The following is a 14240-nucleotide window of genomic DNA, read 5'->3' as shown; positions in this document are numbered from 1 at the left end:
GGTCATCGGATGGACATCCCTTCTCCTGGCAACTCGTGTGAAGGCCAGATGATTCTGAAAACCCGTTTTTTTCCCATGGTCCGCAGTTCCGGATGTTCCCTGGCCAACCGGACCACTCCGTGGTCCCCAGGTCCCAGGGGCCTGGGTGTGGCGCGGGCCTGCCAGCAGCGCGCATTCCAAACCCAGGGTCTGGCGCTCCCGGAGAGCTGGAAGGTCTGGAGCGGATCACGAGATCAGGATTCGCTCGCAGTGACTGGTCCAGTTGTATACCGGGAAACCGAGGCAGTGCCGCTCTTGCGGGAATGGCTGTGGGGCTGGAGCAACAGCACTGCCACTCGCGCCCCCGCAGCAGTCGAGACCATGCCTTGGGCAGGGCTTTCCCACCCCCTCTCCGCACATCCCTGAATAAAGGAGCACTGCACTGTCTTAACCGAGTTCTCTGGCCTCCGCACCGTTGCTGATGCGCTGGAAGTTGATGCTGACTTCCATGGCCCCCATCACGCTGGGGACAAAGGCTACACTCCTTGTCCGGATGGTCTTGTCTTTGAAGATCAGATTTTTCTCCTTTTCACTGCCAGGTCCCTCTGTTGTGGCCTAAAGACCCCCAACTCCTTAACTCCCTTCAGGCCCTTCCCAAATCTGGGTATGAAAGCACAATAAAGCTTTTCGAGTGAGCCGGCTGCTGTCCAGTACTTCTTCGGATGAAGGCCAATTTCCGAAGGGTGGGGAGCAGATTAGGGACCGGGGTGGAAGGGTGGTGTGGTGGGGGTGGGGCTTTGCATGGAGCTAAGCTCCCTCGTGCGATCCGCTCCGTGTTTTACTTCTTGCCGCACCTCCCAACTTTACTCAAAGTCTCTGAACCCCAGAGTGGAGGGACAGAACTCAGTCTGCTGGAAACCCACCCAGTACTCACTCGGGGACTGGGTCAGCGCGGGGCCACGAGGGGAGGGAGCGGCTGGCCACGGACCCCCAAACCCTTCACCCCTCCTCATCCGGATTCCCTTCCACTTTTAGGATGGAGTGGGCCGCAGGGGAACGCAGGAGGGGCCGGTGGGGACTGCCTGCGACCTGGGAACTAGGACTGGTCCTGCTTCTGAGCGGTGAGAGGGGGTTTGGTGAGGGCTGGGGTGGGGGTTGGGGCTGCTAGATGTGTGGGTGGGTTCTGGGGTAGCAGTCTCAGGGGGCCATATAGAGGGACTACCGGGTGGGAGCACATCATAACTAGCTCACCCGCTGCCCCCAGTACTGGCCTCCGCCCAGCCCGTGGCCAGGGCTCCAGTCCCAGATGCACCCGGCTGCTCAAGGGGAAGCTGCTACCCGGCCACCGGGGATCTGTTGGTGGGCCGTGCCGACAGACTGACCGCCTCATCCACCTGTGGCCTGAGTGGCCCTCAGCCCTACTGCATCGTCAGCCACCTGCAGGTGAGGGAAGTGGAGCCATGGAGGGGGGGGAGCAACGTGCACCCCCACCCCAAGAGCTGCACTGACTAATCCCCACCCCCACTCCCTCACCCAAACCAGGATGAGAAGAAGTGCTTCCTCTGCGACTCCCGACACCCCTTCTCTGCTAGACACAATCCCAATAGCCATCGCATCCAGAACGTGATCACCAGCTTTGCGCCCCAGCGCAGGACTGCCTGGTGGCAGTCAGAGAATGGTGAGATGTGGCTGGCTGGCTGGGGTGTGGGGAAAGCAGGGCTTCTGGGCCGCAGCCCTGAGTCCCTGATCTCCGGTTCCTGCCCCAGGTGTGTCTGCGGTAACCATCCAGCTGGACCTGGAGGCTGAGTTCCATTTCACACACCTCATTATGACCTTTAAGGTGCTAGCAGCTTGTCTGGGACCCCACCTGAGTTGCCCTACTTAGCTAACTGTGGCCCCGGGACAGAGCCCCAGTCCCAGGGCCTCAGAGCTCGTCTCTCAGGCTCTGTTCCGGCACCTCCCACACCCCAAGCGCCTTGGGTGTCCAGGCTTTTGCTCATGCCCCAATCCCAGCCTGGGACAAATGCTCTCTCTCTGGCCCTTATCAGCTTCTGCACTAGAGATAGCTATGCTCTCTGGTCATTTCCTGTTTTCTGGTGGTCAATCCCCCCTTCCCTTTGAAGACAGATAAGGTCAGGCTGGGCTGGGCTGGGCAAGGCCCTAAGTGGGCCTGGGCCATCTCGAGTCCTGCATGCCCCTCTGTGCAGACGTTCCGCCCCGCTGCCATGCTGGTGGAGCGCTCGGTTGACTTCGGCCGCACCTGGCACATCTATCGATACTTCTCCTATGATTGTGGGGCTGACTTCCCAGGAGTCCCCTTAGGCCCTCCTCGATACTGGGATGATGTTGTCTGTGAGTCCCGGTACTCAGAGATTGAGCCATCCACTGAAGGCGAGGTGAGGGCCGGGGTCTGGGCTGGGCGGGGAGTGTTGTGGGGGATGGTGGGCCTGCAGCCAGAGCCAGAGTTTCTAAGGACAACCTGACCCTACAGGTTATCTACCGCGTGCTGGATCCTGCCATCCCTATCCCAGACCCTTACAGCCCACGGATCCAGAGTGAGTGCCCCGCTCCCCAGCCTGGCACGGCTCCAGCGTCCGGCTGGTGGCTATTTGGGGCCATGGTAGCTATTTTGAGTGTTTCATAGGGCAGATGCCAAGCCCAGTTTAGCCTGGGTAGCCATAGATAGGAGGTCTCTCAAGATGACCTTGGCCTCACCAGTCCTTGGGTGGGCATGGGTCAGCAAGGCCTGGCCAGCAGCCCACCAGCCACACTCCTCCCCCCCTCAGACCTGCTGAAGATTACCAACCTCAGGGTCAACCTGACTCGGTTGCACACACTTGGAGACAACCTTCTCGACCCCAGGCGGGAGATCCGAGAGAAGTACTACTATGCCCTCTATGAGTTGGTCGTGCGTGGCAACTGCTTCTGCTATGGACATGCATCCCAGTGTGCCCCTGCCCCTGGGGCGCCAGTCCACGCTGAGGGCATGGTGAGGAGCTTGAGACAGTGGGGTGAGGGCTGGGGGCAGGGGCAGGCAGGGCTGGATAGCTCTAAAGCCCTGCCTGCCTACTCCACCTAGGTGCACGGGGCCTGCGTTTGCAAACACAACACGCAGGGCCTCAACTGTGAGCAGTGCCAGGATTTCTACCATGACCTGCCCTGGCATCCCGCTGAGGATGGCCACAGCCATGCCTGCAAGAGTGAGTGCGAAGCTGGGCCCTGGAGGCTGGGCCATGCCTTGGATGTCCAGGATAGAACCTAGCACTGGTTGGCCAAGCCCCAAAGGATCAGATGATACCCAATGGGTCCCTAAACTTTGATGCCCTTCTCCATAAGCTGTCCAGGGAAAAGGCCCAGTGTGATATGGAGACCCTGAAGTCCCTGAACCCCTAAGCCCCGCCCATAAATGCTGGCCCCCAAGGTGGTGCTGGGGGCAGGCTCCACTCCTCCCCCTGGAGGTCATTGTCCTGGGCCTTTGCCTGGTTTTTCTCACCAGAGTGTGAATGCAATGGGCATTCACACAGCTGCCACTTCGACATGGCCGTGTACCTGACATCCGGCAACGTGAGCGGAGGCGTGTGCGATGCGTGTCAGCACAACACAGCTGGGCGCCACTGTGAGCGCTGCCGGCCCTTCTTCTACCACGACCCAGCCAAGGACCAGCGGGACCCGGCTGTCTGCCGCCGTGAGGCTGGGGCCAGGCGTGGGGAGGGTGGCCAGGCCTGGGGTAGGAACTGGTGGGACTGGCTGCTGTCGGGGCTTCAGGGAGTTGGGATTAGGAGCTCAGGATAGAGCCAGACTGGAAGCCCAGGTGTAGGCTCGGGAGAGGACAGGGCCCGGGCCAGCTGGGAGAGGGTGACCCTGCACCTCTTTTTCCCCCCAGCCTGTAATTGTGACCCCATGGGTTCCCGAGACAGTGGCCGCTGTGATTCCCATGATGACCCTGCATTGGGGCTGGTCGCCGGCCAGTGTCGCTGCAAGGAGCACGTGGCAGGCGCCCGCTGCCAGCACTGCCGTGACGGCTTTTTCGGACTCAGTGCCAGTGACCCCAGGGGCTGCCGGCGTAGGTGTCTCCAGCCCCTATGCTTGCCAGACCTTTAATTCCCGACCAGTTGAGCCAGAGCATGGCTACCAGGCCACAACTCCCAGGTGCTCATGAGACCCTTTTCTACAGGCTGTCAGTGTGATAGCCGGGGCACAGTGCCTGGGGCCACCCCGTGTGACCCCAACAGTGGAGCCTGTTTCTGCAAGCGTCTGGTGACTGGACGTGGCTGTGACCGATGCCAGGTGCCACTGGAATGGAGTGGGGTCCTGGGGTGGTGGACTTGTCCTCAGAGCGCAGGGCTGGGGCATGCTGCACTGGATTGGTGCTTGGGGCTTAGAGAGGACTCGGGTGTGGAAGCCAGATCACCAAGAGGTGTTCGAGGTTGAGAGCCGGTGGTAGGGTCATTGCTGGGTGGCAGGGGGATCTGTTTCTGGCACCCAGCGACCTCCTCTTCCTCAGCCTGGTCATTGGGGCCTGAGCCACAACCTGCTTGGCTGCCGACCCTGTGACTGTGATGTAGGGGGTGCCTTGGATCCCCAGTGAGTAAAACATACGGGGTCTGGGAAGGGGTGGGACATAACCGGGGAGAGGGGGAGTGGGGGGGTTCTCTTCCCAAGTAACCAGAGTGCCTTCCAGGTGTGATGAGGTCACAGGTCAGTGCCGCTGTCGTCAGCACATGGTTGGGCGACGCTGTGAGCAGGTGCAGCCTGGCTATTTCCGACCCTTCCTGGACCACCTTACTTGGGAAGCGGAAGACTGCCGAGGCCAGGTGGGGGCTCGAGGGTGGTGGTGGGGGGGGGCTGGTGTCTGGGCAGAGGGCTGGGCAGTGGTTGGATGGGACCCAAGCTAGAGGGGCAGCTTAGGGTGGTGCTCTGTTGGGATGGAGGTGGGTGTGCGCCTCTGGCTTGGGGCCGAGCTTCTGTGGGAGAGCTAGGATTTGGTGGGTGGGAGGGTGGACAAAGCAGCATGCTGGCCTCGTCCGAGCCACCACCCTTGACCTGCCTCAACTCCTAGATGTTGGATGTGGTGGAGCGAGCTGCATCCACAGGGGTCACTCCGTCCTGGACTGGGCCAGGCTTCATGCGGCTTCGAGAGGGACAGGTGCTCGAGTTTCTGGTGGTGTCTGTGCCACGGGCCATGGACTACGACCTGCTGCTACGCTTGGAGCCACAGGTCTGTCTGACCCTGTGAAAATTGATTCTGAACCAGCTTTTGTTGGGGGGGGAGGAACACCTCCTGCAGCATCCTGTCATCCCCAGGCCCCTGGTCAGTGGGCAGAGCTAGAGCTGACGGTGCAGCGCCCAGGGCCCGTGTCTTCTGGCAGCCCCTGTGGGCATGTGCTCCCTGAAGATGACCGCATCCGAGGGACTCTGCGACCAGACGTTAGGTGAGACCACTGACCGCAGCACCCTTAGGGGTGGGGGTTGTGGGACCTGCCCAGACCTCTTTGCAGGACACCGAAAAGCCCACTGGCAGCCAGGAGACCACCTCTGAACCCCTTCCTTCACACAAGTGGCTCCTCCCAAGTGCTCACCTGACACCGTTGAGCATGGAACTGAGGAAGGAAGTAGACAGAATGGGGCTAAGTCTCTTGAGAATCAAAGGTCCGAGGCCCAGTCCGGGATGAACAGAAACCATAGCAGCATCATAGGGTGTAGCCATGGAGACAGCTCAGTTGGAGGGGTGGGCAAGGATTAGGGCACCAGGCCCTGCCAAGCCAATCGGGAGCTTGGATTTTGTCCTTTGTGGGCCAGGGTGTGGGAGAGGGTACATCAGAGCACTTCCAGCAATGATTAACTGGTCTGATTGATGTCTGATTACATGTGATAAAAGATTTGCTCCGTGTATCCGTTTCATCACTCAAAGAAAAGAATATTGAGCTTCCGGTGAAAGTTTCACACAGCAAGTTAGATCGCCATTTGATAATTTCAGCACAGACTGTACAGTGACATTCATTACAATGATGACAGCGTGTCAGCCTTCTCTTTAAGGTGTTCGACCTGCGCTGTTTTCATTACCTCCCCCTTGTCTTCTCGTCTTTGGGTCTGAGATGTTGTTGACCCTTTGGTCTCAAGTCTAGAACTGATCTCGGCTAAAAATCGCCTTCGTTTTGTGGGCCACTCTGCTATTTTGCTAAGAGGTCATCTCAGGGGTTAGACTTGGTGTTAGGTTTTGCAGTGTCTCAGAGTGACAGTCTCAGGGAGTCCTCTGTTCTCTGCTGGCTCAGTGTGGCTGGCTTTCCAAATAATAAGTCTGTGGGTTCTGCTCCACATCTCTGTCCATGCTATCTGGGAAAATCTACCGGGATCCCTTTCAGTACTGTCAGTGGTGGGAGTCAGGGCACCATCTAGTTCTTCTGGTCTCAGGGCAGGTGAGGTTGTGGCACCTGGAAGCCTCTTCTTCTCTGAGCTATTGGTTACTGCCTTGTGAATTTGCCTTTGGTGAGTTGAGACTGTAGGTAGGTGTCTTGGGTGGGCACTCACAAGCTATTAAGGGAGCTGCTAAGACCTCGGCTGCTAGTCAATGTCACTAGAATGCAGAGCATGATTTTTGTATATATGTATACTCATGTATAAGCTGAATTTTTCAGCACATTAAAATATTTTTTTATTTTTAATCATTTTATTGGGGGCTCGTACAACTCTTATCACCATCCATCCATCGTGTCAAGCACATTTGTACATTTGTTGCCATCATCATTCTCAAAATGTTTGCTTTCTACTTGAGCCCTTGGTATCAGCTCCTCATTTTCCCCTCCCTCCCTGCTGCCCCCTCCCTCCTGAACCCTTGGTGATTTATAAATTATTAATATTTTGCCATGTCTTACACTGTCCGACGTCTCCCTTCACCCGCTCTTTACCAATATTTGTGATGGTTTTGCTGTTGCTCCTCAGTGCCCTTTGAGGTGAGTTTTGGTTCTCATCTTTCTCATAGTTACTGTCACCAGTAATTTCTCATGTCTGTTAGCTGTCCGAATGTCCTTTTTTGGTAAAGGTTCTGTTCATGTCCTGTGCCCATTTTGTGCTGGGTTGCTCATCTTTTAGGGGTTGAGTTGTCACAGTTTTGTATAGATTTAGGAGACTGGACTCTCGCCCAGATAAGTTGTTTCTAAAGATTTCTCCCTCCCCTAGACAGTAGTTTATATATTTATTCTTTTAATAAGGTCATTAAAAAAAGCTTTATTGGCATATAATTCACATATTATACAGTGCAGTAGTTCGATCATATTTTTAACAAAGTTTTACTGAGCATGTTTTTAATTTTCATTTTTTGTGTCTGGTATGAAGTGGGGTCCTGGTTCCATTTCTGTGCAATTGGACGGCCAGTCTTTCTGCTCCACTGAAGGAATCTTGTGGAAAATAAGGTTGAAAATCTACAGTTGTCCGTGCATGGCTGGGTTCTCAGTGCTAGTCCCCTGGTATGTGTCCATCACTGAATCAGGACCAGGCTGTTTTGATTACAGTGGGTGTGTAGTATGCTTGGATCTCTGGGTGCCCATGGCCTCCTATTCTTTTTCTTCAATATTACTCTGGCTGTTTGACATTTCGTTCCTTTCCCTATGAAGTTGGTCATTAGTTTTTCCACCTCAGTGAATGGAAAAGTAGATTGTTTGGGGTGAAATTGACATTTTCACTGAATTAAGTCTTCCAGGCCATGAGCATAGGACAGCTTTCCTTTTTGTTCCTTAGGTCTCTTTATTAAATTTTCATCTTTTACACTTGTATATAAGTTTAAAAAAATATCTTTAAAAATCATACTGTTTATCTCATACCTATTTAAACGTATACAGAAACAGAATAGCATAATGAAGCCCATTCATACAACTGTGACTTGTGTTTCACAAAGACCCTTGTAACTGCTGAGTGGAGAGGCAAACAAGGGGAAGTCAGGAGATCTGCCTGAGGCTGTCAGTCTGCCCAGGGAGCAGGAGGTGGACTGCTGGACTGAGGTGTAGCCGTGGAGATGGTGAGGAGGGTGAAGGTTCCAGAGGGTCCTGGTAAAGGGCAGAGCTGGCACCTGAGACGTGCAAGGACAGAATGTGAAGAAGTGCTCTAGGGTGTGGGGCCTGAGCCTCTGGATGTGAGTGGGATACAGATACTGAGACAGGGTCGTGAGAGGGGCACTTCCTGTGCTGGTGGGGCAGGCCAGTGATTGTGTGGTTAGATTTCTGTGTCCAAGTTGACTGGGAAGCGTCAAGTTGGAGGTAGAAGTTTGGGACTGGTTCTGAAAGTGATGGTTCTAGGTGCAGCGGCCATGGGAAGGAGGCAGGTCTGGAACCAAGCTCCGCGGCCTCCAGAGTTAGCATCTGCTGGAACCGGAAGAGCTGGGGCTCCGGGAGGAAGTAGGCGCATGGTTGCGATCCCAGAAGCTATGTTTAAAAAGCATTCTCAGATGGAAGACACACTGCCTTTATTACATGGAGCTGAATGTGGCAGCCAAGATAAAAATAGAAAGGTTGTCACTGGGTTGGGCTACATGGTGATCATCGGTGACCTTGGCCCAGGCTGTGTCTATAGCATCGTGGAGCAGAAGCTTTGCTGGAGCGGGAGGCTGGAGTGCAGTCCAGTCTCGAGGACGAGGAGTTGGTGATGTCGGTGGGGTCAGAGTAAATGGCAAGCATTTGTGCTGTGGAAATGCCGTGGGTTTGCCAGGTTGTACGGACCGCTTCCAGCAAGACGGATCTGCACAGGTGTTTGATTCCAGCGATCCACATTTGGGGGGGGCCAGTGTGAGTGTGTGTGTCGGGTGGTGTCCTCCATACAAGATGCTTAATAGGACTTCCCAGCTTTCTGTTGGAAAGTCAGTTCAGCCCTAGTCTCTTGCGGCCCAGGAGTTGGGTGGCAGAAGCCCAGGATGTTAAGCCTAGTGACCGAGTGACACCCACCTCCTCCCAGGTACACTCTGCTTCCCAGACCCGTCTGCCTTGAGCTTGGCGTCTCATACACGATGCGTTTGGAGCTGGTGCGAGCAGGGGGAGGTGCCCAGCCCGGGGGCCCTTACACTGGACCTGGCCTCCTCATTGACTCTGTGAGCTGAGACCGAGGGGGTGGGGCCTGTGGTGGGAGTGGGGTAGGAGGGGTGTGCCAGAGGAGGAGGAGGAGGAGGAGGAGAGTAGACTCGTGGAGGTCCTGTGATATAGAGTACCTCCTTCCTGGCTCATCCCCAGCTGGTGCTGCTGCCTCGGGTCCTGGTGCTGGAGATGTTTAGTGGGGGCGATGCCGCTGCCCTGGAGCGCCGTGCCACCTTTGAACGGTACCGCTGCCATGAAGAAGGTCTGACGCCCAGCAAGACCCCACCTTCTGATGCCTGCGCCCCCCTTCTCATCAGCGCATCTGCTCTGCTCTACAATGGTGCCCTCCGTGAGTATTTATGATTTGTGTGTGGGGGGGTTAGGCAGGATGGGGGTACTCAACCTGACCTGGCCCTTCCCCCCACAGCCTGTCAGTGTGACCCCCAGGGCTCACTGAGTTCTGAGTGCAACTCCCATGGCGGGCAATGTCAGTGCAAACCTGGAGTGGTTGGGCGTCGCTGTGACCGCTGTGCCCCTGGCTACTATGGCTTTGGCCCCATGGGCTGCCGAGGTACCTTCCTGCACTCTGCTATTCTCCCTCCCCCTCCCTCTGATCCGCCTTCGGACACTCTATATTCTCATCCCCTTCCACTCCCTGACCTTCCCATCCCGACCTCACTCAGCCAGCCCTCCAACAACCTCCCCAGACTCAACCTCTGCCCTGCCTGCCCGCAGCCTGTCAGTGCAGCCCTGAGGGGGCACTCAGCACCCTGTGTGAAGGGACCAGTGGGCAATGTCCCTGCCGAGCTGGTGCCTTTGGACTCCGCTGCGACCACTGCCGGCATGGCCAGTGGGGCTTCCCCACCTGCCGTCCGTGTGTCTGCCACGGGCACGCAGATGAGTGTGACACCCACACAGGCACTTGCCTGGGCTGCCGTGATCACACTGGGGGTGAGCACTGTGAAAGGTGAGCCAGAGCAGCTGTGAGTGGGGGTGCAAAGGGGGGGAGGGCAGGCTGCCCAGGGATGACACATTTTTCCCTGCCCCTCCTACAGGTGCTTGGCTGGCTTCTATGGGGACCCACAGCAGCCCTTCGGGGGCCAGTGTCGGCCCTGCCCTTGCCCTGAAGGCCCTGGGAGCCAGCGCCACTTTGCTACCTCTTGCCACCTGGACGGCTTCTCCCAGCAAGTGGTATGCCGCTGCCAGGCAGGCTATACAGGTACGAGGGGAGCATGGGGAAGTGGGGCCAGGGCGGGGCAAGTGGGCTGAGCACTCATTCCTCCCCCTTGACTGTGGGCAGGGCCACGGTGTGACACCTGTGCCCCAGGACACTTTGGGGACCCATCGAGGCCAGGTGGCCAATGCCAACGCTGTGAGTGTAGTGGGAACATTGACCCCATGGATCCTGGTGCCTGTGACCCCCACACGGGGCAATGCCTGCACTGCTTACACAACACAGAGGGGCCACGCTGTGCCCACTGCAAGCCCGGCTTCCATGGGCAGGCTGCCCGACAGAGCTGTCACCGTGAGTGTGGTGGTGGTGGTGGGGGGGGGCTGGCTGTGGGGGGTGGGGGGTAACTTGCTGCGTGGGCTCCCTCCCTGACGAGTGTGCACTCATCTCGGCATAGGCTGCACGTGCAACCAGTTGGGCACAGATGCCCAGCAGTGCCTATCCACCAGTTGGTGCCACTGTGACCCGAGCAGTGGTCAGTGCCCATGCCTCCCCAATGTCCAAGGCCTGAGCTGTGACCGCTGTGCCCCCAACTTCTGGAACCTCACCAGTGGCCATGGCTGCCAGCCCTGTGCCTGTCATCCAAACCGGGCCACAGGCCCCACCTGCAATGAGGTTTGAAACCCTCTCAGGGATCTCTGGGTGCATGGGCCCAGCTGTCAGCCTCAGGGTGGTCTCCAGGGTGGGGCTCTGACAGCAGCTCCGCCCCAGCCCTGTTCTGATCTTAGTTCACAGGGCAGTGCCACTGCCGGGCGGGCTTCGGCGGGCGGACCTGTTCTAAGTGCCAGGAGCTGTACTGGGGAGACCCCGGACTGCAGTGCCGTGGTGAGGGAGCCAGCAGGAGCCGGTGTGTGTGTGTGGGGGGCTGCCCTCAACGCATCCGTCCCTGGCCCCTGGCCTGACGTTTGCCCTCCCTGCAGCCTGTGACTGTGACCCTCGTGGGATAGACTCACCTCAGTGTCACCGCACCACGGGCCACTGCAGCTGCCGCCCGGGCGTGTCTGGCGTGCGCTGTGACCAGTGTGCCCGTGGCTTCTCTGGGGTCTTTCCTGCCTGCCACCCCTGCCACACCTGCTTTGGAGACTGGGACCGTGTGGTGCAGGATCTAGCTGTCCGTACACGGCGCCTGGAGCAGCGGGCGCGGGAGCTGCAGCAGACGGGTGTGCTGGGCGCCTTCGAGAGCAGCTTCTGGAGCATACAGCAGAAGCTGGGCATGGTGCAGGCCTTTGTGGGTGGCCGGAACACTTCAGCGGCCTCCATTGCACAACTTGTGGCAGCTACAGAGGAGTTGCGGTGCGGATGGGTCTCGGGACACATGGTGGGATGGGGCAGAGGGCTAAAGAACCAGGGCAGAGGCCTCTCTAAATAATGCCTCCCCCACGGGTGCAGGCGTGAAATCGGGGAGGCCACTGAACACCTGACCCAGCTAGAGACAAAACTGACAGATGTGCAGGACGAGAACTTCAATGTCAACCATGCACTAAGCGGGCTGGAGCGGGATGGGCTTGCCCTGAACCTCACGCTGCGACAGCTCAGCCAGCATCTGGACTTGCTCAAGCACTCTAACTTCCTGGGTGAGTTGTGGGCTAACTAGGCTGGCAGAGCAGCAGTCCTCTCCAGCTGACCACCTGCCTCTGCCCAACTTAGGTGCCTATGACAGCATCCAGCAGGCCTACAGGCAGTCCATAGAGGCAGAACGGCGTGCCAATACCTCGGCCCTGGCAATGCCCAGCCTCGTGAGCGACTCAGCACGCACCCGGCACCAGGCCGAGGGGCTGATGGTTGCCCAGAGGGCAAACTTCAACCGCAAACATGCAGCCAACCAGCAGGCCCTGGGCGAACTGGCTGCCCGTACCAACACCCTGAGCCTGACTGGCATCAGTGAACTGGTGAGGTGCCTGCCGGGCTGGGGTGGGACAGGTGGGTATGGCTGTTCCTTCCGTAGATCCTTCACTTGCTCTGTGCTTGCCAGGTATGTGGGGCCCCAGGGGATGCACCTTGCTCTACAAGCCCTTGTGGGGGCGCTGGCTGTCGGGATGAAGATGGGCAATCCCGCTGCGGGGGCCTCAACTGCAAGGGTGCCGCAGCCATGGCAGACCTGGCGCTGGGCCGGGCCCGGCACACGGAGGCAGAGCTGAAGCGGGCACTGACTCAAAGTGATGACATCCTCAGCCAGGTGGCTGAGACCCGTCGGCAGGCTGGCGAGGCCCAGCAACGGGCCCAGGCGGCCCGAGACAAGGCCAATGCCACCCGAGGACAGGTGGAACAGGCCAATCAGGAGCTGCGGGAACTGATCCAGAGCGTGAAGGACTTCCTTAGCCGTGAGCTCCCATACGGCCTGGACCACATGCTTGTTTCCCCGTGTTTGAGTCTCCCCCTGGGTCCACACGTGAACCTGAGTTATGACCCTATGTCTGACCCCTGAATCCTTGCCCATCCATGACCCCCAAGTCAGTGTCGCTGAGTATGTTCCTTGTGTGGTCCTCATCCCTATGCATGTTGACATACCTGTGTCCCTGTGTACAGGTTGAGTCTACGCCCCAAGACTGAATCCCCATGCTGAAGAGTCTGTTTCCTTAAGCCCTTGCTTGTGTCCCCACAGAGGAGGGGGCTGACCCTGACAGCATCGAAAAGGTAGCCACACGTGTGCTCGAGCTCTCCATCCCAGCCTCACCGGAGCAGATTCAGCACCTGGCAGGGGCAATTGCCGAGCGAGTCCGTAGCCTGGCAGATGTGGACACGATCCTGGCCCACACTGTGGGGGATGTGCGACGGGCCGAGCAGCTACTGCAGGATGCACGCCGGGCACGGTCTGAGCCAACCCCTTGCCACCCATCCCTGAGTCCTTGTCCTAATACTTGCAGTCCCTGAATTCCCCTCTCCCTCAGGACCCGGGCTGAAGGTGAGAAACAGAAGGCAGAGACAGTGCGGGAAGCACTAGAGGAGGCCCGGAGAGCACAGGGTGTTGCCCAGGGTGCCATCCGGGGGGCAGCAGTTGACACTCAGGACACAGAGCAGACATTGCACCAGGTTTGGCCTCCCTAGGGCATCAGTGTGGGGCAGGTTATGGGCATGCTCCATGGATCCGTTTAACTCTGGCCTACTCATGACAGGTACAGGAAAGGATGTCAGGGACAGAACAGGCCCTAGGCTCTGCAGGAGAGCGGGCGCGGCAACTGGATGCTCTTGTGGAATCTCTGAAACTGAAACGGGCAGCTAATAGCCTGGCAGCCTCTCGGGCCGAAGAAACAGCAGGCAGTGCCCACAATCGCGCCCAGGAGGCTGAGAAGGTGGGCTGGAGCCAAGGCAGCCGGAAAACTTAGGGGATGGAGGCTGGGCCACTACACTGACCCTTCTATATCCACAGTTACTACAGGGCCCCCTGGGTGACCAATACCAGAGGGTGAGGGCACTGGCGGAGCGAAAGGGCCAGAGTGTACTGGCAGCACAGGCCCGGGCAGAGCAACTGCGGGATGAGGCTCGAGGACTGTTGCAGGCTGCTCAGGACAAGCTGCAGCGGTTGCAGGGTGAGGAACAGAGTGGGTGGACGGACATACAAGATGGGGTGGGGGCTGTGGGAGTGGGACCCTTTGGCTAAGACCCGCCTTTCTTAGAGTTGGAAGGCACTTACGAGGAGAATGAGCGGGCGCTGGAGGGCAAGGCGGCCCAGCTGGACGGGCTCGAGGCCAAGATGCACAGTGTGCTGCAAGCCATCAATCTGCAGGTCCAAATCTACAACACCTGCCAGTGACCCGGGCCCAGGGCCTACCTTAGCACCCCGCCCGGCACACCGGGACTGTCTCTATGCCCGGAAAGTTCCTGGCCCAGTAGGACCCCCCAATAAACTTCTGTGAACCACCACTACACGGTCTGGACTCTGATTTGGGGCGGGACAGAACCAGTAGTGTCCCAGGCGGGGTCTGGGCAGGGCCGGGTCCGGGAGGGCGGGGTCCCGGGCCCCGCGCCCCGCCCCG

At 58.2% G+C, this 14240-nt stretch overlaps 1 protein-coding gene across 1 annotated transcript; it reads left to right on the top strand.

Moving 5' to 3' along the window:
- Positions 1–801: 801 nt before the first annotated feature.
- Positions 802–14127, top strand: LAMB2 (laminin subunit beta 2). The gene is made up of 33 exons (XM_075547351.1): positions 802–924; positions 1015–1100; positions 1244–1422; positions 1522–1657; positions 1746–1819; positions 2187–2375; positions 2471–2534; positions 2766–2968; positions 3059–3179; positions 3476–3664; positions 3863–4042; positions 4154–4266; positions 4484–4563; positions 4661–4793; positions 5039–5197; positions 5284–5411; positions 8920–9052; positions 9192–9384; positions 9463–9606; positions 9771–10002; positions 10091–10254; positions 10336–10560; positions 10664–10881; positions 10995–11091; positions 11187–11559; positions 11656–11840; positions 11914–12155; positions 12239–12587; positions 12869–13076; positions 13155–13296; positions 13380–13556; positions 13634–13793; positions 13881–14127. The coding sequence occupies exons 2-33, from the start codon at positions 1016–1018 to the stop codon at positions 14015–14017; spliced, it is 5412 nt and encodes a 1803-aa protein (XP_075403466.1). The 5' UTR covers positions 802–924; position 1015; the 3' UTR covers positions 14018–14127.
- Positions 14128–14240: the final 113 nt, after the last annotated feature.

The sequence above is a fragment of the Tenrec ecaudatus genome, chromosome 4, assembly GCF_050624435.1.
Source record: "Tenrec ecaudatus isolate mTenEca1 chromosome 4, mTenEca1.hap1, whole genome shotgun sequence".
NCBI classification, from domain to species: Eukaryota; Metazoa; Chordata; class Mammalia; order Afrosoricida; family Tenrecidae; genus Tenrec; species Tenrec ecaudatus.
The sequence above is the reverse complement of the archived record's forward strand: the minus strand, read 5'-3'. Positions and strand labels throughout refer to the sequence as shown.